The sequence below is a fragment of the Heloderma suspectum genome, chromosome 3 (genome assembly GCF_057233095.1).
Source record: "Heloderma suspectum isolate Gila_16-S chromosome 3, 16-S_ref, whole genome shotgun sequence".
Classification (NCBI taxonomy): domain Eukaryota; kingdom Metazoa; phylum Chordata; class Lepidosauria; order Squamata; family Helodermatidae; genus Heloderma; species Heloderma suspectum.
This window is the reverse complement of record NC_139460.1, coordinates 54799572-54826992: the sequence shown is the minus strand read 5'-3', so window position 1 is coordinate 54826992 and position 27421 is coordinate 54799572. Positions and strand designations below refer to the sequence as shown.

Genomic DNA, 27421 nt, shown 5'->3' with positions numbered 1-27421 from the left:
GTATATTCTTGCCACCTTTTCTTGATCTCTTCTGCTTCTGTTAGGTCCTTGACATCTTTGTTTTTGATCATACCCATTTTTGCCTGGAATTTACCTCCGATGTTTCTAATTTTCTGGAAGAGGTCTCTTGTTCTTCCTATTCTATTATCTTCTTCCACTTACACGCATTGCTGGTTTAAAAATAATTCCTTATCTCTTCTGGCTAACCTCTGGAATTTTGCATTTCATTGGGCATATCTCCCCCTATCACTGTTGCCTTTTGCTTTCCTTCTTTCTTGGGCTACTTCCAGTGTCTCAGCAGACAGACAGCTTTGTATTCAAAAGGTCTGAGGTTCAATCCCAGGCATTTCCAGATAGGACTTGGAAAGACAGTTGTCTAAAACCTTGGAAAGCTGCTGTCAAATAGCACAGACAATACTGAATTAGGTGAACCAATGATCTGAGTATAAGTTAGCTTCCTATGTATTGTGTGACACTTCAGAGAAGTATTTAAGGAATTTTAAGAAAAGTATTTAAGGAATTTATAAACCACATTGTTACCAGAGAGCTTTGGCTATTGGGCGGTATAGAAATGAAATAAATAAATAAAATAAAAAATTCTGACATCATTTTAGGTTTTCCCCAGCACAGTATTATGTAGTTAAAAACCTTATATCAAAGTGGCTTACAAGAGTAAAAACTCAAATAAATAAAACCTTGTCTCCCAAAAGATTCCATTTTACCAGGGTAAGGTAAGGTAAGACACCAGGCATTTCAAAGGGTACTTGAAAGTTTCTTGCCCAAAACTCTTTATTGATATGGCAAGAGAGAGGGCCCACATGATATTCAGCTTGTGTGGGGTCTCTTGAGAGTGTAAACCACGGATCAGCAACTTTGAGTGGTCCATGGGCCATTTTTACCATCCCCAGATCCTCCCCCTCCCCCATAGCCACTACAGAGTGCTATGTGGCCCATATTTAGCTTCAAAACAAGCTAAATTTGACCTGTTTAGAGCTCCATAGCACTAACGTGGCCATCTTTTTGTAATTTTTTTGCCATCCTGGGGGCAGTGGAGGCTACTCGGTGTGTGTGTGTGTGTGGGGGGGGAGGCAGTGAGGTTCACATGCAATCTGCAGTCTGCTTGTTGCCCACCCCTGGTGTAAATGCAGAACCTTCTTCCTGTTCTAAGGTAATCACATTTTACTATACTACTGAGAGTGCTATGAGGTCAAAACAACAACAACACACACACTATAAAATGTGCTGCAAATTCTGCTACCAGTGTATATTTTATTGTTTTGTTAAACAAGCCGAAGACCACTGTCTTCCCATTGTGAGCCTTGGAACTCTCTCTTTCCCAGTGCTACCTCTCAAAGTTTTCAGGTAAGTGCATCCCCACCCCCCTTATAATCACTGCTGAGTGGCAGTGCATGGCCATATACTACTGTATACAACCTCACTGAAGCCACCCCTAGGAGTGGGGTGTGGGAAAAGATAAAGGCAGAAAAAATACCCCTTAATGATGTAAGCCGATGATCACATATCAGATATGTCCATCGTATAATGTGCATGCAGTATATTTTCTGTATATTTTCCTATTCCACTGTATTTCTAAAGTCTTGGCTTCCTGTTGTTTTATGAAAGCATTTTCCTTCTGCTATTGCTTTCTGCTCTTTTAATGAAGGCAAATGCATAAACAAATGACATCTCACCCCCACTTCCTAGCCACCCACTGACAATCCCACTTCATTCAGATGTGGGATATAGCATTTAGCAGGGTTAGCCGTCTGTGATGTGGCAGGATGTGCGGTGTACACTCCAGGGTATCACAAATGCTGTCTCACTGGAATATGTCAAAGGAAGACTGCGTGAGCAAATCCCATTTTCCAATTCAAAACATTTGGGATCTGAAATAAATCTCTAAAACCACTTTTTAAAAGGTATTTTGTCCAGGAGCATTTGTGCAGTTGAACTGATGCTGACTAAAAGAAAAGAGACCTTGGAGTTGTGATATGTAGCTCATTGAAATTTAGTAGTACTGGGGCCCCTAGGCAAGATGATGCCCTGTGGAGTGGGGTCCACACCAGTCTCTTCCCAGTCCCCCTCCCCCTGCACCTTCTTGGTCTCTTCCTGCTGCCTGCTGATTAGGGGCTGGAGACAAACAGATAACATTTTCTTTGGGATCTGTTTGATCTCTCCTTCTCCCTCTTACCAGATGGCAGAAAAATGCGGTCCTCTTTTCTTCCTTTTAAATCTCTTTATACAAGTTGTTGGGTATGCCTGTGTAAGGAGTTTTCAATGGAAGAAAAGGAGAACCATTTGTTCCCTTCCTACCTTTCTGTCTTAGGTGTAACCTTCAAGACACTGCAACCACACACTTGAAGGTGTGTGGTTGCAATGTCTTGAATATACCACATATATTACCAGTAAACCTACCTTGCATCCTGTAAAAAAATAACCAAAAAATCATGAATACCTAGCAGTCCTTAGTGCTGCAAATGTTCAACACTCCTGTGCTCAGCCTGTAAACTCAGGTCTAGAAGGCAAAGGCTATGTCAGGGTTGGATTGGAGCTCATAGAGCCCCAAAGCAATTCTGATTCTGAGGAAGAGATAGAAACCGTGGGAGAGGAACCTATGCGCTGTTCAGAGGTGCCGCTGCAGGGACAGCCCCTCCCTGCTCACATTCCTGAGAGTGGCAGCGACCCTGGCAAGCAGGGGGAGGGACAACTGGAGCTTTGGGATGCTAGGTGCCGGGACAAGCGGGAGATGGAGGGCACCGAGAGGAGGCGCTCAGCCTGCTTGGCGCAACGTCAACAGCTGCTCCCCAATGCCCCACTGGAAAGGGGTGGACTTTCGCCCTCTAGCCCTTAAGTTCAGAGGCTTCCCGCCTTTTCCCTCCAAACAGAGACCAACTGATTCCCTAATGCTAGAAACCTCTGGTAGGCAGCTCTCTCAAGTTTCCCTCATTAGGCTCATGCAATTAGCATCTGTAAGCATCATTAGGTTGAATGGAAATAAAGCCTTGGAAAAGAGCCCTATGGTCTGCATGTTGATTCTGGCTACTTGAGGATTTCAGAAGGCAGCAAGGGAGCTCCTGACAGGCTAATTGTCAAATAGAGCCCTGGCTGGGAAAGGCTGCTGACAAGTTATGATAGGCCTGTGGGACTGATCTGCCTATGCTCCCCAATGTCATAAGATCAGAACACAAAAGTAGCTCCCACAGGACTAGGGGTGCACGTGGATTTGTGTATATGTGTACATTATAATCTGTTGTAAGCCAATTTAAGGACCACATGATCAAAAGGCAAACTACACATCTTCTACATAAATAAAGACAGGCTTATTTAATTCTGTCAAGGAGGGACCATAGCTCAGTGGTAGAGCACATGCTTTGCATGGAGAAGGTCTGAGGTTCAATCCCTGCCAAGTAGAGGTAGGAAGGAATCCTGCCTGAAATCCTGGAGAGCTGCTGCCAATCAATGTCAACAACACAGGGCTAGATGGAACAATAGTCTGTCTCAGGAAGGCAACTTCCTATGTTCCTAAGACTCACAGTGAGCCTAGAGAAGCAAAAGAGATACAAGGTGTATATGTTTGTTTGCGTTTCATGTGTTTCTTATTTGGTCACACTGCTTGCTCCTGCTTTTTGTGTGTGGTTGATGAAAAACGTGTTTCAGTGCAAGGGATTGGTAAAGGTTGCCTTAGGTTTCCTCCAGTGCTACAGATCTGTACTTCCATGGCTGTTATTTACACAAAAACATTTCACTGTTGTCAGTTTCATTTTTGTCTGTGGTTAATGGGGATGTGCTGTTTATTCTTCGTTATACATTTTTATACCTCCTCTAGAGTCCTGTTTGAAAGAGACTACGGATTTCTTAAATTGTGTTGAGAATATTGACTGGGACTCAAGATTTGTGTGGTTGGTTGCCATGGATGTTGTTTTCCTATACACTAATGTCCCACAGAGAAGCAATGATGGTTATTGCAGAGACACTGAATAATCACTGCATTTATATGTATATTGTCAGAACAGGGATTGAGAAGAATTACTTTTCGTTTCCCCCCCTTAACCTGGCTAATATATTCAGGGATTGCTTTGAACAGATGCATATAGTGCAAGATTATATATATATAGTTATTCACAAAAAATATTTGGTGATATAGTGCTATTGGGGAAAGCATGGAAAACACACCTGAGGAATCTAATTTGCTGATCAATGGCAAACATAATAGAATCAAATCTGACATTTAGCCTGATAGAAATGGGATAGAAGTTGAAGTAAAGAGGGACAATAAGAAGTTGATTACAAAAGGATACAGAAAGCATGGCAATTCATTTTCATAATATAATAGCTGCTGTCCACGTCATCTAAAAAGGAATATCCTATATTCACAGATATTAAGGCTTCGGAAGAACGGTAGCAATATGCATTTTTAAGTGAGGCTAATAATTTAGTACAGCAGTTATAGGATAGGGCATGTCTTTGTAAATATTTATTACATTTTTATATCGCCCAGTAGATGAAGCTCTCTTTAAAACAACTGTTATGTAACACAAAAGGAAGACTCATACTGAAACCTAAACTAGTTTTAGTAAATCTGATAACATGATAATCTCTTTGATGTATGGTGGTATATTTGTCAAATGAAATGTTATTTCATAAGTATTGACATTTAGTGGAAGACATATCTAGATGCCAGAATAGATATATGTTTGCATATAAACAAAAGCAGAATTTGTTTAGGAAGGTACTGCTAGGGTTGTTTTTAACAAAACCCTTAGATGATAAGATAGTTTGCAAACTCAGTGGACAATGTACTATTTGTGACAATTGTATTAGAGTCCAGACATTTGGGATGGATGGATGAGTCTATTTTTGGTCCATGTTGCTTTCATGTGTTTACTCATAAGTTTGTTGTCTCATTTCCACATTAATCTGAAAGTTAAGAAAAACAGTATGACAATTTGCATGCAAATACATATTTTTAAATGTATTTCCTCTCAAAATACACATTCCTAAATGTATTTTCTCTCAAAATATACATTTTGAAAAGCATTTTGATACATCTTTGAGCTGAAACTCCATCACAATATTCAGAGTAGAGCGAAATCCAAAGGAAAACTATATTCCACTCCACACTTGTCATACTGGAATTTACAAAGACATTTGTAAATTCTTCTGATAATTTTCAGTTTACTACAATCAGTTTCTTTACTTGTACTACCAGAGGGTAATAGTTCCTGCCTTGGGAATCACTGTATTAAAAGGCTGGTTACTAAGCTTATAACTACTAGCTATCTTAATTAATAATAAATATAAAAAGCTGTTCAGTGTCCTTGCATATTGATTTATATTTGAATGACTACAAGATCAGTCAAGATACACGCACGCACGCACGCACGCACACACACACACACACAGCATAAAAAATAATGGGAACTCCACTGGTAACTCTCTAATATGCTGGTAAAGAACTTTGAAGAATATCAACACAATAAAAAGAACTAAGATCCTGGTGTTTGTAGAAAAGTACAGAGTAGACACTGACAAAAAGGGAAGGTATACTTTACATATACTTAACGTATAAATTTAAAACAATAACATCTAAGGGTGCAGTCCTATGGGGATGACTGTCAGCTTCTGAACTCAAAGGCTTATGGCCATGCAATGCAGAGGAGGAGGAGGAGTGGAGAGGAGCTTCGCCTCCATGCTCCCCTGCTCTGCATTTTAGCTAGATGGGCATTTTCGCCTGTGTAGCTGAGGAGTGGGGGAGAGGAGGAGGCTTGGGAGGCCTCTGGATATGGCATAAGCCGGCCTCCCCAGTATCCTCCCCTCCCCCCGGGAATGCCCTTTCTCGCCTCTCCGAGGTTGCCGGCGCAGTTCTCTCCGCGCTGACTACGTGTGGGAGTACTGACTTCGGGGTCCAAGGTCAGAGTGCTGTCTCAGACCTCGGATCTAGGAATCTAACGTTTCCTGTCGCCCCCCAGACTCTGTCTAGGGGCCATAGGATTGCTCTCCAAGAAACTTAATGAAGATTTAGATTGGATGGGCGTAAAACATACACACTTTATTTCCTTCATATGGAAACAGTAAGATTCTGGTAGTTCCATATAGAGATTGATAGAATGTCATAAGGTATACGATTATATTATTGCCATGTAATGCACATTTGCATTTAGGCCCCTGTGGTCCTCTGTGTTTGCCAGGATGCAAATTACTTTGTTAGGTTTATATATAAAAAAGTGGGACCTGCAACAAAATATTGCAGTGCATCCATCCTTCTAACAAGGATGCTCCTATTCAGTGTTCCAGGCGGCCATTCTCATCAAGCGGGGCATACTATCCCCCAATATTCTGTTTTATTTTCTAGCTGTCACTCTACTGTCCATGGCTGCTGGGCATGCTCAGTCCTCATGCGGCATTTTTTTTTTTTTTGAAAGGTTTGTTCCTTTACGTTTCCATTTTAATTCTTTTTATATACTTCTGCCAGCTTGGGGTTCCCCTGAGCATGCTGATACTCCCTCTTGTTTCTCAGTGATTCCACTTTGGCCTCAATCTTGTAGACGCTCCCCACATACATTCACAATTAAAAGGAGCGATATTCAACCATCTCAGATAGATGTGACTCTGGTATTAGTGTCAGCTTTTCATCTCAATAATACCTACTTCCGGCTAAGTGTGGTCAGGCACTGGGTATCCTTCAACTTAAATCCAAATCCTCCAGACTGAGGACACTTCTTTTTGAACAATCAATAGTTCACAGCAATCTGCTCCCCCACTTTCCTATTTACTGACCAGAATGTGTTAGTTTACCACCCACACAGAATCATATGGTGTAGCCGTTAGTCACAGACTTTTACCAAGTTCAGTGAACCAGAACTGTAGACTCACTGCTCTGTGCTGTGTGATTAAGTGGAATATGCAGCTTTGAACTTACAGCACATAAACAATTAAAGGAGTAAGGGAAAGAAAGTGAGAAAATGAGAAACACCCTAAACTGTAACACTGGTGCTGCGATGTTGCTGAATCTGAATGTCTGCTTTAGCAAGAGAACAAATGCAATGTTTAAATCATCCTCATTTTCCTAATGTTATGTTTTCAGGATATTTTTTTCCTTGAAGAAATGAGGAGGGGGGATTTTTTGCTGTGTGAATGTCACAAGAGTACAATAGAAAATGGTTAACAAATAAGATAGGACGTTTTCAGCTTGACTTGTGACATAAGTTACCTGAACTTCTTGGATATAAGCTGATTTAGTCCTATTAACTTGAGAATGGTGGGCAGCCCAATTCATTCCACAACCCACATTAATGACGCTACTTGGGTCACTCTATAGGCTGCAGTCCAAAGATGATCAGTCACATTCAAGTACCACCAAAAGAAATGGAATATAATTTACAGTCAGATTGACCTGAATACTCACAAATATTCAAAATTCACCAGGTTTTCCACTTAGTTTTTTGGGATGTTATATTGCAAAGCAAATTTTTAATTTCTATTTTTGAAGGTGAATTTTTCAAATCCTTGTTGACATCTATCTGCTTGTTGGCATCTTTTTTTCTTTTCTTTTTTTAGCAAGCTTCAGATATGGCAGACCTGGTCACTGTCATTCATGCCTTAGTAATAATTCCAACTGTAGTATTGCAATGAGCTCTAGACAGGGCTGCCTTGAAATGTGTTCAGACATTTCAGTTGGTTTAGAATGCAGTCACCGCTAGAGAATTAATTGGGGCCAGGCAGACAGAGTGGATTATTCCAGTACTGTATTAGTTACCAATTTGTTTCTGCATTCAATTCACAGGGCTGGTTTTGGTCTGCAAGACCTAAATGGTATGGGGATATATGAAGGACCATTTCCACTCATATGTACCCATGTCAACATTTAGATTGACATATCTCATCAAGCAGGGCATACTATCCCCCAATATAGTATTAGGGACTAGGGTGATAACTTATGCATAGCCAAAAAAGAGGACACCAATTTACGTGTCAGGAAGTGATCATCCTCCCGTTCACAATCAGCACCACAGATATTCAAAGCTTCAAGCTATTATGACTTCATTAAGCTAAAGCCTAGCTTTTCTACAATGCAGATTCAAGGAAGCTCTCAGACTGCCCCAGACTCTGAACAGCAAATCTGAGATCTCTAATTAGAGAAGATGATCTGGAGGGTAGTGAAGTTGCCAACAGTTTGCCCATGAATGCTCATGGCCAAACTTGCCTCGCAGTGACACCCCTCCCTTAGGGTGGCTCCCTTCTATGTTGGCTTCTGAGAGTGGCTGTCCTGGCAGAGCGTCTGTGCCCCCATCCCTAACTCCTCCCACTTCGACTTGTGATGCTCCCTAGCATCTCTCAAGTCATACCCCTCCTCCTCCTCTGAAACTTGAGTTCTCATGGTGGATGGAGGAGGCAGCGACTCAGCCTGGGCCATCCATTTGTCAAGGCCTTTGAAGGAATCTCTTCTGGAACCTTGGGTCTCTGGGGAAGGTTCCTCCCCTGGGCTCTGATCTAGCTGTTCCAACTCTGATTCAGAATTGGAGCTGTCAGACATCTCAAGGCGCTTAGATCCATCCCTGACATTACTTAACATTTTCATATGTATAGGTGCAAATTTAAAAATAATAACTATACTGAATAGAAATACAATACATCTTACCATAGTGGAGCAGACTGACCAGGTGGCCCATTTGCCTGCTCAGTCTGTCCAGGTGCTAACAGTTGATAGGCAACTTCAAGGCCCCTGCTGTTCTCCCTCCTTATGGTTCTTTGACTTTAAACGAGACTTGGACCGGACACTCTTCAAATAGAGGACACCTTCAAACAGAGAACTGTCCTCTGTAAAGTAAGACATCTGGCCACTCTATTGGAGGCCTTTATCCATGGTGTTTTCTCTCCACCATCTAAGACATAAAGGATAGGCCTTTCTCCATCATGGTGCCACAGCCATGGAATGCCTTCCTGAGGAAGGGCCTGCTTGATGTTGTTTTTACATTTAGTCTGCTTGCAAGGACTTAGCTGTGCTGTATTTTCTTTTATTCTTTTAGTCATATTTTAATATTTATTGTTTAGTTTAACCTGAATCGTTAGCAGCTTTGGGGTGTGTGTGTGTCTTTTTAATAATTATTATTTTAATAAATACATAATAAATGGGATTGCATAAGCTCTCAACTGCTGTTTATCATTGCATGTTGTCCATTGCATGTTGTCATATATTACACACCACTGCATGTCATCTATCAAATAACATAAAACACTATTATTTGGCAACTATCAAAATACCATCTAATATTAAATATTGGTTTGTCAGCCATCAGATATTGTCTGATAAGATATACCAAATGTTATCAAACTAATTTAGGATGCAATCCTATACACACATACCTGGGAGTAAGCCCCCTTGAACGCAATGGGGCTTACTTCTGAGTAGACATGCACAGATAGGATTGTGCATTTAGGGTGCAATCCTATGCATGTTTAGACAGAAAAAGTCCTAAAAATCCTAGTATTCCAAGTTGTAGTGCTTTTTCTGTCTAAACATTCATAGGATTGCACCTTTAGAAGCTTATTAAAGCTTCCTCAGTTAAAAGTACTGCTGAAAAACAGCTTGCCCAGTGCTACTGAACTTCCTTGGACATGCACAATGTCAAGGTTGGGTCGGAGCCCATAGAGCCCCAAAGCAGTTCTGATTCTCAGGAAGAGATAGAAATTGTGAGAGAGGCACCCGCACGCTGTTCAGATGTGTCACTGGAGGGAGAGTCCCTCCCTGCTCACATTCCTGAGAGTGGTAGCGACCCTGGCAGGCAAGGGGAGGGACAACTGGAGCTTCGGGATGCGAGGTGCTGGTGAAGGGACAAGTGGGAGAAGGAATGCTCCGAGAGGAGGCGCTCGGCCTGCTTGGCGCAACGTCAACAGCTGTGCTCTGATGCCCCACAGGAAAGGGGTGGACTTTCACCCTTTAGCTCTTAAGTTCAGGGCTTTCCTGCCTCTGCTCTCCAAACGGAGATCAACTGATTCACTAAGGCTAGAAACCTCTAGTAGGCAGCTCTCTTAAGTTTCCCTCATTAGGCTCAGGCAATTAGCATCTGTAAGCATCGTAAGGCTGAATGGAAACAAAGCCTTGGAAAAGAGCCCTATCGTCTCTGTGTTGATTCTGGCTATTTGAGGAAGGCAGCAAGGGCACTCCTGACACATAATAGCAGGCAAATATTAGGTGTATTGTAGGATTTATAGTGACAGAGATGCTCAAGACTGCCCCATGTGAAGTGAGCTTGCACTCTAGAACATGCCTCAAAATCCTTTGTGATGCTCAGGGATTATGTGACAGCCACATAGAAGGTTAGATGTTGCTGTGGAAAGTATTCTTGGAAAGTTCAGTTCTAGTGCACAATAGTTGATTCAAGTCCCAGTAGGAATTAGGCATCCTTGCATTCCTCTGGGTTGTGCCCATTTACTTCAGATACATGTATTTTGGAGTGGACTGAATCATGTCACTTTTGTTCACTTTTGCTGTACTTCACAGCTCAGTGTCAAGTGTAATTTAAATGGATGAGATTAGCTCAGTTAATTTGCTGGACAAAACACGGTCACTAGCCTCTATTTAATTTTTTTTTTTAAGTACCATCATTTAAATGCATAATATAGTACTTGTGAATTCCTGTCCTCAAATTACTGTGCCTGGCATAGATTATTTATTAAGCTCAGAAGTTTACCAGGCCTGTGGTTTATCTTAAGCTTGTTTTCAGAGCAGAGGGAGCCTATATAACTTAAGCCTCTGAATTACTGTTAAAAGCTTCTAGTTGTTTGACTAGAATGTGCCAGTATTTTTACATCAGACAGAAATAACATTCCACACAAGAACTTGTTGCTCAACAGCAAGCACTCATGCCCTTATAAGGCTACTGGAAGTGTTGAGTGAAGGTAAAGCTTCTTCCGAAGCTTCATATTCCCAAACTAGTGGAAAGACGATCATGTTTCCAAGTGACGTAGTTATATTCGTGGTTGGGAGTCCTGTCTAAGGAAGAGAAAAAGTCAAGGCCTGGATTAGTAACATCAGCAATGTTTCCTTTTCCTGTAAATGTTGGGTGGGGGGGATGTGCACTTATTCAGAAAAGGCAATAGAAATATGTACCACATGGGAATGAAGCATTCTCAGATACTTGGAAAGTTCTGCCCTTATGCAATTCCTTACGTCAATGATGTTTTTATTCATCCAAGCTTATTTTCTTAAAAATCTTCTGAATCATTCAGAGCTGGATAAGGAGGGTGTTGGATAAGAAATAGAATAGTGGCTCTTCACCAGATCCAGAGATAAAGGACTTCTTTATTGTGAGGGAAAGCAGGACAGTTGGCTCATAAGTGTGAAAATGCTTTGTAGGTTCCTTTCTTCAGGAATCTGCAAACTAACTGGTGTTTTTACGTATATACTTCCACCAATAAGCTACCAATGTTCAGATATTGAATGGTATTGCAGGACATTACTGCTGATAACCCAAATATTCCAAAGTCATGATATCACACTGAAGACTTCGTATCACATAATGATCTGGTTATAGTATATCATGTATGGTTTCTCATTGACCGAGTTTAAAAATTTCGCATTGGATATACAGAAAAATATTAAGAGAACTATAAGGGAGGTTGTTACTAAAAAGGATTTAAACTCTGATTATATATCTACATGGGCACCATTATATTTTAAACTTAAGGAGGTCAGTGAATGTATAGATTATTTTACTGAGCTGACATTTGTACAACTCCAGAAAGCTTTCACAGAGTTACAACTAAATATGATGGATACTGCCTGTAGAGATGGGAGGCATAGGGTAAGTTAGTGTATTTGTATTGGTGGTTGTCCTGAGCCAGAGGACCTTGTCCATTATATTTTGTTCTGTCCCTCATACAGTGACCAAGGGAACTGTTTGTGGTACGCTTAATTGAAAAATCCTCTTACCAGATTCCTTTGGATATGATTTTGTATCTCCTAGTAGATATGGATAAATACGTGACCTGGCATATAGCTCTCTTTGCCACTGCTGCCAAGAAGATCAGAAAGATAGCCATCAATTGCAAAGGAGATGACTGTATTTAATTTACACTATATCACTTATCCCCTTCTTGGATCACTCCCTGTTGTGGCGAAGGGGCTTGCATAACTCAGTGAAGCCATAAGCTATGCCGTGCAGGGCCACCCAAGACGGACAGGTCATGGTGGAGAGTTCTGACAAAATGTGGTGCACTGGAGAAGGAAATGGCAACCCACTCCAGTATTCTTGCCAAGAAAACCCCATGGAACGTATCACAAGGCTAAAAGATATGACGCCGGAAGATGAGCCCCTCAGGTCGGAAGGTGTCCAATATACTACTGGGGAAGAGCAGAGGGAATTTCCAAGTAGTGCCAGAAAGAGTGAAGCAGCTGGGCCAAAGCCGAAAGGCACTCAGCTGTGGATGTGTCTGGTGGTGAAAAGAAAATCCGATGCTGAAAAGAACAATATTGTTTAGGAACCTGGAATGTCAGATCAACGAATCAAGGTAAGCTGGAGGTGGTCAAACATGAGATGGCAAGATTGAACTTCGACATCTTGGGAATCAGTGAACTAAAATGGACAGGCATGTGCGAATTTAATTCAGGTGACCATTATATCTACTACTGTGGGCAAGAATCTTTTAGAAGAAATGGAGTAGCACTCACAGTCAATAAAAGGGTGGGAAAAGCAGTACTGGGGTACAATCTCAAAAACGATAGAATGATCTCAGTATGAATCCAAGGCAAACCATTCAACATCACAGTAATTCAAGTCTATGCCCCAACCACTGAGGCCGAAGAAGCTGAGGTTGATCTGTTCTATGAAGACCTACAACACCTTCTAGAACTAGCACCAAAAAAAGATGTCCTCTTCATCATAGGAGATTGGAACGCTAAAGTAGGAAGTCAAGAAACAACCGGGATAACAGGCAAGCATGGCCTTGGTGTACAAAATGAAGCAGGACAAAGGCTAATAGAGTTTTGCCAAGACAACACGCTGATCATAGCAAACACTCTTTTCCAACAGCACAAGAGGCAACTCTACACATGGACATCACCAGATGGTCAATATCGAAATCAGATTGATTATGTCCTTTGCAGCCAAAGATAGAGAAGCTCTATACAGTCAGTAAAAACAAGACCTGGAGCTGACTGTGGCTCAGATCATGAGCTTCTTATTGCAAAATTTCGGCTGAAATTGAAGAACGTAGGGAAAACCACTAAACCATTCAGGTATGATCTAAATCATATCTTTTATGAATATACAGTGGAGGTGAGGAATAGATTTCAGGGATTAGACCTGATAGAATGCCTGAGGAACTATGGATGGAGGTCCGTCACATTGCTCAGGAGGCAGCAACGAAATCCATCCCAAAGAAAAAGAAATGCAAGAAAGCAAAGTGGCTGTCTGAGGAGGCTTTACAAGTAGCTCACGAAAGAAGGGAAGCGAAAAGCAAGGAAGAAAGGGTAAGATATATCCAACTGAATGCAGAGTTCCAGAGAATAGCAAGGAGAGACAAGAAGGCCTTCTTAAATGAATGCAAAGAAATCGAGGAAAACAATAGAATGGGAAAGACTAGAGATCTCTTCAAGAAAATTGGAGATATCAAGGGAACGTTTTGTGCAAAGACGAGCATGATAAAGGACAAAGAAGGCAGGGACCTAACAGAAGCAGATGAGATTAAGAAGAGGTGGAAAGAATACACAGAAGAACTATACAGGAAAGATCTGAATGTCCCTGATAGCCATGACAGTGTCGTCACTGAACTTGAGCTGGACATCCTAGAGAGTGAAGTCAAGTGGGCCGTAGGAAGCATTACTAACAACAAAGCTAGTGGAGATGACAGTATTCCAGCTGAGCTATTTAAAATCCTAAAAGATGCTGCTGCTAAAGTGCTGCACTCAATATGCCAACAAATTTGGAACACTCAACAGTGGCCACAAGACTGGAAAAGGTCAGTTTACATCCCAATTCCAAAGAAGGGTAACGCCAAAGAGTGTTCAAACTACCGTACAATTGCGCTCATTTCACATGCCAGCAAGGTGATGCTCAAAATCCTACAAGCTAGGCTTCAGCAGTATGTGAACTGAAAACTACTGGAAGTACAAGCTGGGTTTCGAAGAGGCAGAGGAACTAGAGATCAAATCGCCAACATTTGCTGGATCATGGAGAAAGCAAGAGAATTCCAGAAAAATGTCTATTTCTGCTTCATTGACTACGCTAAAGCCTTTGATTGTGTGGATCACAACAAACTGTGGCAAATTCTTAAAGAGATGGGAGTACCAGACCACCTTACCTGTCTCCTGAGAAACCTGTACGACGGCCAAGAAGCAACAGTAAGAACCAGACATGGAACCGATTGGTTTAAAATTGGGAAAGGAGTACGACAAGACTGCATATTGTCGCCCTGCTTATTTAACTTATATGCAGAGTACATCATGAGAAACACCGGGTTGGATGAATCACAGGTCGGAATTAAGATTGCTGGGAGAATTATCAACAACCTCAGATACGTAGACGATACCATCCTAATGGGAGAAAGCAAAGAGGATCTAAAGAGCCTCTTGTTGAGGGTGAGAGTGCAAAAGCTGCTTTGAAACTCAACATTAAAAAAACAAAGATCATGGCATCTGGCCCCATCACTTCCCGGCATATAGAAGGGGAAGAAATGGAAGCAGTGACAGATTTTATTTTCTTGAGCTCCAAGATCACCAGACGGTGACTGTAGCCATGAAATTAAAAGATGCTTGCTCCTTGAGAGGAAAGCTATGGCAAACCTAGACAGCATCGTAAGAAGCAGAGACATCACCTTGCCGACAAAGGTCCGTCTAATCAAAGCTATGGTTTTCCCAGTAGTAATGTATGGCTGTGAGAGCTGGACTGTAAGGAAGGCTGAGCGCCGAAGAATTGGTGCTTTCGAACTGTGGTGCTGGAGAAGACTCTTACGAGTCCCCTGGACTGCAAGGAGGTCAAATCAGTCCATCCTAAAGGAAATCAACCCTCAGTGCTCATTGGAAGGACAGATACTGACGCTGAAGCTCAAATATTTTGGCCACCTAAGGCGAAGAGAAAACTCCCTGGAAAAGACCTTGATGCTAGGAAAGATTGAAGGCAAAAAGAGAAGGGGACAGGAGATGATGAGATGGCTAGATAGCATCACCGATGCAATGAATATGAACCTGAGCACACTCTGGGAGAGAGCAGAGGAGGGGAAGGCCTCGCGTGCTATGGTCCATGGGGTCATGAAGAGTCGGACACGACTTAACAACAACAACATATCACTTATGGATCAATGACAGATTATTTTTATATTTTTAAATGTTGTACATTATATGTTATATGTATTATATTTAACTTTGGTATTTTTTCTTTTTTTCCTCGGCGGGTGTTTATTTTTTATGCAAAGGCCATTGGCCAAAAGCAATAAAATTTGATTGGATTTTAGTATGCTGTGGTGCTGAAACAAAAGAAAATTTACAGTAAATAGTACTTTACTATTAAGGGGGTATTGCAAAGTGTGCGGAAAGAGTCAGAAAACACAATGCATGGAGAAGATTTAGAAAATCTGAACTGGCCTTTAGTTATTAGCAGTTATAGTTATAGCAGGATTCTTGGTAGAGGTTTCAGATGGAAGGCTAGGCACAATTCTAAACACATTATCAAGTTTCACTATTATATTAATAAAGTAGGGACAGATTTGGCTGTAGTCCTTCATCGCATGATAGCCTTCCAGGGTAGCCTTCAGTACAGAAGAACGTCCCCGTCCCACTGATTTGAAGAAGCTTATGCTGTCATTCACTGTATGTAACCTGTCATTTGGAAAGGACAGCCATTTTTCCTGCTGTGAATGTGATGCTGCCACCGGGACTGCAGCAATGATGGACAGTGAAAGCTCTCATTAATGTTTCAGTCTTGAACATTACATTTCTGCCTCTCACTACACATTCATTGGAAGTGAATGGTTGTCACACAAATGGTACCACACATCACTTTTTGCAAAGTTTGAGCATGCTGTGTATAATTATGGCAAAATGCTTAATAAAGCGTTATGTACTTACTATATGGGAAACGGGAATGCAGTTAAGGAGTAGCTTTAGCTCAGATGCAGAGCATGTATCTCCCAGATTCAATCCCTGGCTTCACTGGTTCGAGATTTCAGGTGGCATGGCTTAGAAAGGCCTCCCCCTGAGACCTTGGGGGACATGACAGCTACTCAGGGCATTCTTGTTATGCTTACATCCCACCTTTCTTCTGTGGAACCTATGGCAGCATCCATTAGGGTCCTAAGTGGTCTGCTCTCCAGGCACCAAGAGCTGCTTATGTTCAGCAAAGTTGCTGCCTCATGAAACTTCAGAACATACTCTGGGACTCCAGGTGTTTGGCACATGGGTAGATGGAATAACTGTGGACTACAGGACACCAGCAAACAGTTTTTTGTGCAGGAATGCTGCCTTCAGAAGAACCATCATTTACGCTTCTTTCTGGTATCTGATAAACACACATACACACACACCCTCCCCAAATCATGTCCCTCTATCTCCATAGTTTTAAAAACATAATAAACTAATTTGCAATTTTATACCCCCAAATCTTCTACCTGACACAGACTGCCTAATGATAGGGTTGGTTCTCTGCTCTATATTCCTAGAGTTCATTATATCTCCTAACCTCCCCATATTGGGACAACCTGGATTCTGGCATTTTTTTTTATATAACCATGTTTCACTCATGCACACTTTTGAATCCTCCTTGAAGTCCAAACTTTATTCAGATTCATAAATGAATGCATAATTTGGGTATCTACAGCTATGATTCTCAAATGATGGCTTGGGACATTCCAGTAGTTTATGGGAATTGTAAGGAATTATCTGTATTACTGACAGTAAGTTTGGGTGGACAATATTGCTTAAGGGATGGAAGTAGGCTACTTAAATATTAGATATGTGGATAGTTTCAGTTTAGTTTATTTGTATAAACCACGGGTAATTTCATAGGAATTGATTATATTTTAAGCTGGTTGACTTGTTTATTGCCTCTCAATGTTACTGTAAAGATGTATAGTTTTAATATTTTATTGATATTTGAATTTTTATTATGACCTGGAATCCACTTTTGGATTATGATACAGCTTAGAACTTCACCACTGAAAGGTATTTTTGCTTCAAGGTTTGGACACTCCGGGATTAAAATACTTGAATTGTGGGCCCTGCTATTTCAAATTATTCTAAACAGTGAAGAATTTAGCTGTTGTGTGTGTTCTTCATAACTAAATGTCTGACTAGAAAATACAAAAGATGCTATGGCCATCTTTAAGACTGATGGCATCTCTACATGACTGCTTTATTCCACCACAGTACAGCTGTTTCTGGTTACTGTTCAAGCAAGGGATTCTTTATATGGGTTTCCTTTACCTTGCTCTGCTCCACTTTTTATCATTCCATGGAGAGGTGGTGCATCTCATAAGGCCCAGTGATGTTGTGAGGCAAACCCTTACACGCTCTGGGTCTTATCATGTCCTGTTCTCTGTGCTATCCCCATCTCACATATGCCCTGCCCTTTCCTTCCCCTCTGATCACTGGTTGCTTCACAGTCATTGGCACACCCAAGCAAAAATCCCAAAGCGGCTTACAATTTTTTGCAACCTGTTCTGGAAGCCTTTGTGACTGAAGAGTGGGGTAAAAGTAATATAAATAAATAAACAAACAAACAAATAAATAGCATTTATATTGCGTGTTTCCTTCATTTGTGAGCCTCTCTGTGTTTCCCCCCAAGAATGAAGAGGGTAGGAATAGAAATATACAGAACCTATTTTAAAAACTATTTGGGACGTGACATGTGTGAAAGAAGAGATTTCTGGATTCTTGACATTCTCCACCATGCTGCTCCACTGTGTCACTGCTCTGCTGGCAAACAGTAACAAATGAGGTGGAGCAGGAAGGGTGTGGGCACACTGTTATTTAAAACAACAGTCAATAACAATTGTAGAAAGCAATAAAAGTAATAATACCACTGCCTCCTGCAGTGTCACACGGTTTCCCCAGTTTGTTTTTGAGACCTGAAGGCATGCTGCAGAGGTGTAGCTGGTGATCAACAGCTGATGTCTCAGAGCTCATCTGCAGAATGGATGACTGGAAATCCTTACACGTGGTAAAATAGCAGGACCACATTCACAACCCTCACTGCTAATATGGCATCACAAGTAGAGATGTCAGAGAAATCCTCAATGGAAGCAGATGAGTTCAGATTTCTATAAATCTAACCCATGGATTCCACAATGAACCAGCTTTCCCAAGTCACACAGATTCTGCAGACTTGCGGACCGTTTTTTTTACTTTCTGGAATTTTATGCAAATTTAGTTGCAGAAAAATACATAACATTAAAAAAAACACTGGCTGAAAATGCGCATTTCCCCCATAGGCTAAAGCATGAAAATCCACATTTTGGGGGGATTTGCTCATTTTCACAAGTGAATTTGAAAAATCTAATTCCATCAATGAGAGGATGATGGAATGAGGCACCTCACAATTTCTGAAATGCAGATGGATTTTACAAAATCTGTACAGCCCTAATTACAAGTGATGCAAGGTCCAAGCATGTATATTCTCTTGAAGGATTAATTGTACTGAGATAGTGATGGATAGAAACTATGGGTACAGGAATTATTGCTGTCTAATCTCCATTCATTTCTGTTCAGAAATGAACAGAAATTTTGCATGTTTGCATTTGAGTCTACAAGCTTCACTGAAATGAACAGATGTTGTGCAGGAGCAGCAGGGCTTGGTTTGCCAGAAGACTATAAATAAAGTGGCTAGTGTTTTGAGGAACCTGGAGGATCTAAATACAACCAGGAAAGTTGCTATAACAACCTTTTGGTTTTCTCTTCTCTGATCGTCCCACCAACAGAGTAAGATTTCTTGCAATGCTGTTAATTGCTTAGTTTTGCGCATTTGATAAACATGTTCTGATGAAGCTTGATAAATATGACCCTGATTTTGCCTAAGTTTTCATGGCATATACCAGCCTTCCCCAACCTGGTGCCCTCCGATGTGTTGGACTGCAACACTGGGAATGCTGGGAGTTGCAGTCTAGCACATCTGGACAGCACTAACTCAGGAAAGGCTGGCATATAAGATATATGTGTATATATACTGGAGTAGGAGGAATCTTTGAAAAGATTGCAGGTTTCATATTTGCAGAATTAAGAAACAAGAGATTTGACAACTGCAGAGGCACATATTGCCTGTGGTTAAAGTTATCACTTCCGTTGACATTAGCAAGGCTAATTCAACCGAAAAAGGGGAACCCCCCTATGACTAGAGCATCATGGACACTTACTGCTAATCATTTAATTTTATCAGTTTACAGATAAATCCTGTAATTGCTTTGCACAAAATACAGACACAGTTTAACAGAAAAATATCTGAAACGTTCAGGTCACAGAACATCAATTTAAAATATACTTGCAGAAATTCTTCAGAATCTTATTTATAATCTTCCCTCGCCACTTTTGAATTGAACTTAAGCCTAACATAGTAGTGTTAAAAGTCAGATGTGCCATTCTCACAATATTATCACAAAGAAAATTATTATGGCAGGATCCTAGATATTCTTAAAAGAATAAGGATATCTGCATCCTACTAGAAATATCATAAATATCATGATATTTAGAATGTAAAATGGATGTCACTTCTGAGAACTGGCCCTGTTATTTACATATCTTCCTCACCTTCCATCCCTCCCTTGCTTTTCTCATATGTTGTATCTGATTTAGCTTGTAAATTTGTGGGTAGAGATCATGTCTACTTACTAGTTCTGTGTACAGAATCTAACTGCTGCATGCTCTTGATAAATATGCTGAAGAATAAAGGTATTAGCTGCATTCTACAATCCAATTTTTTTTTACTTCTATTTCCTGCAGTCATGCCAATACATCTAAAGACACAGTATTTTAAAACAAACAAAAAGGTGAAGGAATTGCCCATTTTATAGGAGTTTTTAACAATTTAAATTATGAAAATATATCTCATTCACTTCAACATGGTGGAATAATCAGTGGAATGCTATAGAATAAATTGATGATGGTGAACTGGGCACAATCCACAATGCTACCATTTCACAACCTCTGCTCCTTTTGATCCAGCTTGCATAGGAGTACCCTCATGAGATTTATTCTTCAAGTTAAGATGTGGCATTGCTTATTTCCTGGCCTGCATTGAGGTACACTTGTTTTGGGGATTACATGAGCCCATTTGTCTGGGACACTGAGCTTGTTAATATCCTACATCACTGAAGGGTGCTGTATTAGATGAGCACCAGCATAGTGTAGCCAGGTGTCCTACTTCACAGAGGACAGTACTCTATTTTGGAAAGCTGGCAGAGGACAGCCCCGTATTTAAAGGTGTACCCTGTTTGATGAGCTATCCAGTCCAACTCTGGTTTAAAGCCAAAGAACCATAAGGATAGTGTGCAGGGGCCTTGAAGTTTCCCTTCAACAGCATCTGGATACCAGACTGAGTAGGAACATAGGTCACCTCGTCAGTGTTCTCCACTATGGTGAGATGTCTTGCATTTCTATTTAAATAATAGTTTATTAGTTTATTATTTCTAAATGTGCACCTTTCTATATAAATTTGCATATGGAGATATTATGCAAATTGCTGTCATCCTTTGCCCTCTTTTTTGGCAATGTGTAATTGGCCATCCTAACCAGCCATCTAATTTGGCTATCCTCTTGAGACCATTTTTTTCTCCAGTTATACATTTGAACTTGATATCAAATCTACCTGTAAACTGTAAATCTACAGTTTACTCACGAAATAAATAAAATATGCTGTAAGTCTCTTACATTTCTCACGCAGACAAATCACCAAAGAATCTCTTTCAGAAAAAAATGAAATCCTGCAGAAACAACCAGCCTCTAATACACTAACTCATGAGATGCATGCAGGAGGTATTTTCAGGGTGCAATGTCAGTAACCTGGTTAAGAGTACAATCCCATGCAATACAGTGTGCTCAGAAATAAGCCTCATTGAGTTCAATGGACAGTCTGAGTCTGTAGGCCTTTCTGCAGATTCTTTAAAAAAAAATCCATAAACTTTAATCATCCAAACTTTGAGATACAGAATGAATTAAGATTCTGAAAAATCCATGTTACTGATAAAATATGAAGGATATTCAATAGTTTTCAATTAGGTTTCTCATACTGCATCCAGACATGCTTGCCATTAGAAGTGGAGATAAGGACTAGCGAAAAGTAACTCAAGGAACTAGAGAACAAAGGAGGGATGAAAATGAATCACCAGCAACCACTGGCAGAATTAATACCCTTCCAGACTGCTCTATACATTCACATTATTAGTCATCCAAATCAGATAAGTGTGACCCATTACCAACACCCTTCTTTGTATTATGCAGTTCTCTGCAACCATCTCTTGAAAACAACGTGTCTTCTTACAATGTAAAGATAACGAACCTGAGAAAATGTTCACGTTGTTCTGCAGCTTAGGAATGGTACTGTGCTTTTGAACAAGGAAAAAGATAAACTGAACTTTAAGACTTTATTTATATTTTGTAAATGTATATTTTGTAAATGCCTTTCAATATAACTTAGAACAACAAGAAATGAAAAGATAAAACAAATAATGGAAATAAAGGAATGGTTGGTTGGTGCAACCTGCTGATCATCTATAATAATAAAAGTGGATGCATGTCCATCCGTCCGTACCATAGTGCCAAGACAGTGAAATCTAGATACCCTGAAACTTGGCATGCATGCTAAGGGAACCCAATGGATGTGTATTTCAGGTTTATTTTGTTTTTAAAATGCATTAAGGGCACAATCCTATGGCTGCTAGTTGGTGGCTAGACAGCGATAGGTTGGCCCCCCGAGAACTGACCTCCACCCCCTCATGCGCTGCCTTGTAGGCAGCGCGGATTGGCCCTGCACTCCATGCTCATAAAAGGAGTGCGGAGCAGCGAAAATGGGGAGTTCTTGGGGGCGGGCTAGGGACATGCCTTTCCGATGCTTCCTATGCATCGTCCAGCGTCTGCCCCACCCCCCGCTCCGACTTCCCATGGTTAGACAGCTGAAATCGGCTGTCTAGCTGTGAATGCTCCTGCCCTGCATTGGGTAGGCAGTCGCCTCCAAGTTTTGAAGCTGCTGCCTACCCCGATAGGATTGTGCCCTAATTAAGATTAATTTAAATGTATCTATCTGGTTGAAGCCTGCAGTAACATCTTCAGCCACTAGGGGCAAACTTCCCCAACCAGCACATAACTTTGCAGTCCATACAGTCTGAAGCCAGGGAAGATTAGGAGGATGAGGGACAAAGTTATATGGCTATTGGGTGGTATAGAAATAAATAAATAAATAAGCCTGTCCCCTTCCCCCTGCCATGGGGCAGCCCCCCTCAGGGGAATGGAGTAGTCAGACCCCTCATTCAGGGGGCAATAGGGGTGTACCATGGCAGGGAACATGCCTACGGATGCCAGATGGCATGTCCTTACTCAGACAGGATGAGCACAATGTGTCCAACTCTGACAGCTGTGTACGATTGCTTGAAGGCTTCGCTGGATCAAACTAAGGGTGATTCCGACCCATGCAATGCCATGTCCATTCGCTAGTGTTTTTATAATGTGCAATATAAGGCTGACAAGTGGAAATACATCCATTATAGTAGTGTAAATATCATGATCATAAGCTAAGCAAAGGATACATACATGGCAAGAGAGGAGAAGATTAATGTATAGTGAGAAACACTGAAATTTTCTTAATTGCGAGGGATATCCCAACTGTGTTTACAGGGTTGTTTTTAAAATACAGTTGCATTTTCTTATACTGGTTTGCAAAGTCCTATTAGTTCATAATTCTCAACCATGGAAGCATGAACATTCCAAAGGATATCCCTATGTATGTATGTATGTATGTTCACTATTTATACCCAGCTCTTTGTCCAGAAAGGCTTCCAGAGCAGCTTCCAGTTTAATTCTAAAAAGACAGTCCATGCGCTCAACCTAAGGGTTGCATCCAATGGAAAATCAGTGTTCTGGCTCACGTGCCTCCAAGAGCCTCTATGGATAGAGGAAGTTTGCCTGTGCAGATGGTCACCCTCCACGAATAAAGGGTGATGGAGAGGGCTGGAGGTGGAGTGTGCCCACTGCTCTCATGTTGAAGCAACACACTTCCAGGAACTCCTGAATAGGGCTTTTGAGTAGACCCATTGAAATGAACTGGACATGTGTTAGACTAACATTGGATACAAGGTTAAGAAGACAAGTCACAGAAGGAAAACGGGATGGAAAGTGGAAAAGGACTCTAAGTGGTTAACTTTAACGCATGAGGAGATGCAATGTTCTAGTCCTGCCCCCTCTATTTTCATCTTCATTGCCCTCTACTAATGGAGGGCGACTTTATGAAGAGAAGAGCCTCCTGTATCCATGGAGGCTCTCAACGTGATTGAGAAGGCTGGAAAATCAGCACTCTCAACTGCGTGGCAAGCCTCCACAGATACAGGAGGCACTTCTCTTCACAAAGTTGCCCTCCATGAGTGACAAACATGACAGTGCAAGGGGGCGGGGATAGAGCGCTCCTTCTCCTCATGTCTTAAAGTTAATCACTTAGAGGACACCTGAATCAGACTCATTTCTTAATGTCATATGATTCTTATAAGGATCAGCTTTGATAGAAATGGGCTGCTCAGTTTTAAAAAACAGGTCTTGGCAGGCCTCCAAGAAATAGCCTGCTGATCCAGCCTTCCCTGAAACGGCTAAAATACAGCCAGACGTTGAACTTACAGGGTGGGTCTTGGTCTTCTGTGGCCTACTTAGATACAACCTGCTTCTTGTCACTCCAGTCACTGAAGGTAATGCTCTGGGGTTCCAGATGATACCACCACCCTCAGAACAGATGGTCTTTCTCTTCCTCACAGGCAGTTGGTTCCTATGAGAAGTAATGATAAGCAAACATTGCAGGTATGCAGGTTAAATTTTCATGCACTTCTCATGCACTCGACCCAATATGCATCGTATGACACAGACTGGGGATCCTGTTTTGCCTTGCGTTACTACTTCACTTGGCTCCCCAACTCCTCTTGGTTTTATCTTTATCTGACTGCACCTAACACAGACCAAGCTACTTTCATAGAGCAAAGCTTTTTAGACAGAAACATAGCAAACGTTTGAACTATTGGAGAAATAAATAAGAAGGGTATTCTGGTAAGTAGGAGTGAACTTCATTTTCTTTCCATCAATTCCCCAGACAGCACAGGTGAGGCAACAGAAGAGAGGAAACAGATTTTAGTAAAGGAAACAGAACAGAGATGGCCTGCTTTCTTGTCAACCAAGTTCCTCTTTACTGAGTCAAAATTTATCCCCTAGTTTGCTGTTGAAGAAGCATAAGCAGATGGTATCCCTCCAATAATTGCTGTCTTGTACAAAAGCACCAAGAAATGGATTAAAATTCAGAAAGTGCCATTCAATGCACATTGAAAAGTATGACTTCTCCCTGAGACATAATATTAGCAGGACTGATCTTGTAAAATAGAGTGAGGTTGCCAATTCTGGGTGAAACTGGAGGATGGCAAATTGTCGGCTGCTATCAGGAGACATGTCAGAATGCAATGGCATAAGTGTATCAGGGAAAAGAAACAGACCACACACAATTCAGGAAGAGTCAGGTCAAAGAAAGGAAATGGAAGAATAAGCAAGGAGTTTCAAGGCATCACAAAGAAATAGGAACTATGGGTCTCCTCTTCAGCAATCTCTCCCTGCTTCTTTTTACAGAACAAAGCCAGCAGTGAAGTTCATAGCTTCAGAGGAACTTGCATTTGAAGGCAGAGCAGAGTTGACAGGAAATCATTTCTGGAAAATATTTTATCACAGACTACTAGACAGATAGCATACATGTTCAGAGTCTTGGCCAAGTTGGTTCCCTGGACCAATTCTAGTCCAGAATAATACCATAAAATATTATGATGGAAAGCAAAATATACATAGATTTTAACTATACAATTTTCAACGTAGATTTCTATGTGGTATTCTCGGGGGGGGGGAGGATATTAGAGTAATAATCACTTTTTGTCACCCCTAGGAAACAAAATGAAGGCAAAGAAATCCAATAGCACCCTTAAAGATTTTTGTCATTTTGTGTCCTTCAAACACCCCAGCTCCAGCTCCAATGTTTAGAGAAACACAGGCCAGGAATTTTGTGGGTTTCTGTAAAATATTGACATTGTTTATTTATTTATATTATTTTTTATATTGTCCTTCATTTATATTCCATGAGTGGATTACAAAATATTGCTTAGGTATTTACTGATTTATAAATGCAGTTGCATGTACAAATATGTTTTATTTCTTAAAATAGGTCTAACCTGGGGACAGATTTTTATTCTCTGATCCTTTGGATATTGAGATAGGTTTCACTATAATGTGGTGGGGTTGGGGGCATAACATTTTAACTATCTGTTAGTGGCAAATACCTTAACTGGTTTTTATGGTGGACTTAATATTACTTCACAAAAATCCAGGAGATTTCTTATGAATTATGAGCTTAGTCCACTGATTCTATTTACTTCTTGCAAATTATCTATAGGGACATGATCTTTTTCTATATTTACAGCAATTCTGCAAATTACATTTCCAAATTAAATATTTATTTTCATAGTGGAAATGATACATGAAGACGCAAGTGTCTGTTGTGGACTGAAAGGTGGGGTACGTTTTTATAAGCCAACAAACATGTTTCTCACACTTTTGGAAGGGGCTGTAGTTCAATGATAGAGCACATACGTTGTGTGCAGGAGGTCTGGCATCTCCAGTTAAGCAGATAAGGTAGTAGATGTTGGGAAAGACCTCTGAACAAGACTTTGGAGAGCCACTGCCAGTCAGAGATTTTACTTGGATAGTTGACCAATGGTCTGAGTCAGCCTCATGTAGCTTTATATGTTCTTAAGGCTGGTTATTTCAGAGATCAGGAGACCTTGAAACAGCAAAGGTCATAGGCAGGAATGTATCAGAATTCATTTTTAATTTTTGTCAGCCACCCTGAACCTTTTTGATGAAAAGATGAGGTAAAAATCTTTTAAATAAGTGAAATAAACATGAACCTTAATGGCCTAGGCCCAGAATTTTAGCCACACAACCAACATGGCTCATATGGTGCAATTTTAGTTCTGCAACTGAGCTCATTGCCATTGAGTACTAAGATACTTTATTTGCTGTGTTTCTAGCGCCCAAGGATGGTGCTCTCCTTTGTATATGGGAGATTTCTGACTCAGTCCCGTTTCTACAAATGTCCTTCTTTCATTCATCCTGAAAAAACTATGTCACTGCTATTCAGGGCCTTTAGTATGGGGATATCCAAAACAGTTATTTCCATCGTAACAGCTGCATGAGGGACAGATGGATGGCACTGACTCATTTGGCTGGTTAATTAAGGGTTTAACCTTAATAGAGTTTTCTTGAGGACCTGACTCAGCTTTATATTTAGGCAGGCCAAAAATCCACATGATTTTAAGTTCCAGTGAATTATTTTAGCCAACATCACCACAATTTAAGTAGGATTATAGAACAAATGAACTTCAAAACATCTTGGAACATGAAAATGTTTCCTGTTTTCTGAGAATACATTTGTGTTCATATGGTTGGAAATTCAAGAAGATGCAGTTACTAGCATTGAAAATGAACTGTAAAAATGTGTCTACACATTGTCTATAAATTTTAAATTGGCACACAGACATTCCCATTTTAAAATTCAGATTGTAAAGTGCAACACTGGAATTTTTAACTGAGCTAGGTTGTAGGTTTTTTCTGTGTGGATGGCCAATGTTTGATTAGAATCCCAAATAGGAAGGAAGGATCTAGATTTTGGGAGATTTATATAACCCAATCCTATACAAATCTACTCAGAAGTAAATCCCACTGTATTTGATTGGACTTACTCCCCAACAAGCATGGAAACAATTATGCTGTTAGGAAAGCAATGGGAGAGATGACTCTTCCATTGAAACAAATGAGACTTCCATTATTTACTTTGGATAGATCAGCCTTCTAATACCTGGAGCCCTCCACGTATGTTGGATTACAACTCCTATCAATGGTTATGCTGGCTCAGGGAGGATGGGAGTTATAGTATAACATATCTGGAGGACACCAGGTTGGGGAAGGCTGGGCTAGATTGTGCCCAACTACTCATACGAGCATCTCACACAGTTGCAACTATTCTGTTCCTACAGAATGTGAACATATACAGAAACAAAAGCCAAGCAAAGCTCATCCATACCTGCAGAATGTGTATTTAGAGTCTGTGCTGATAAAATTCTCGGCATAATCTGTTTATTTTTAGCTCTGATGCAAGGAACTAATTTCATGGAAGACTTAGTCTCTATACCAGAACAAAAGATAATGTTGGCTTTT

General features: G+C 40.7%; 1 protein-coding gene across 1 annotated transcript in view; it reads right to left on the bottom strand.

Moving 5' to 3' along the window:
* Positions 1-4466: 4466 nt before the first annotated feature.
* The window catches only part of LOC146349690 (uncharacterized), a 36356-nt gene continuing 13401 nt past the window's right edge, over positions 4467-27421 (bottom strand). The window contains exons 2-4 of the mRNA XM_084845461.1: positions 23801-23945; positions 21480-21525; positions 4467-4917 (exon numbers count right to left, since the gene is read on the bottom strand). Coding sequence (XP_084701587.1) covers positions 4913-4917; positions 21480-21525; positions 23801-23945 — 196 coding nt within the window. The 3' untranslated portion in view covers positions 4467-4912. The remainder of the gene's footprint in view (positions 4918-21479; positions 21526-23800; positions 23946-27421) is intronic.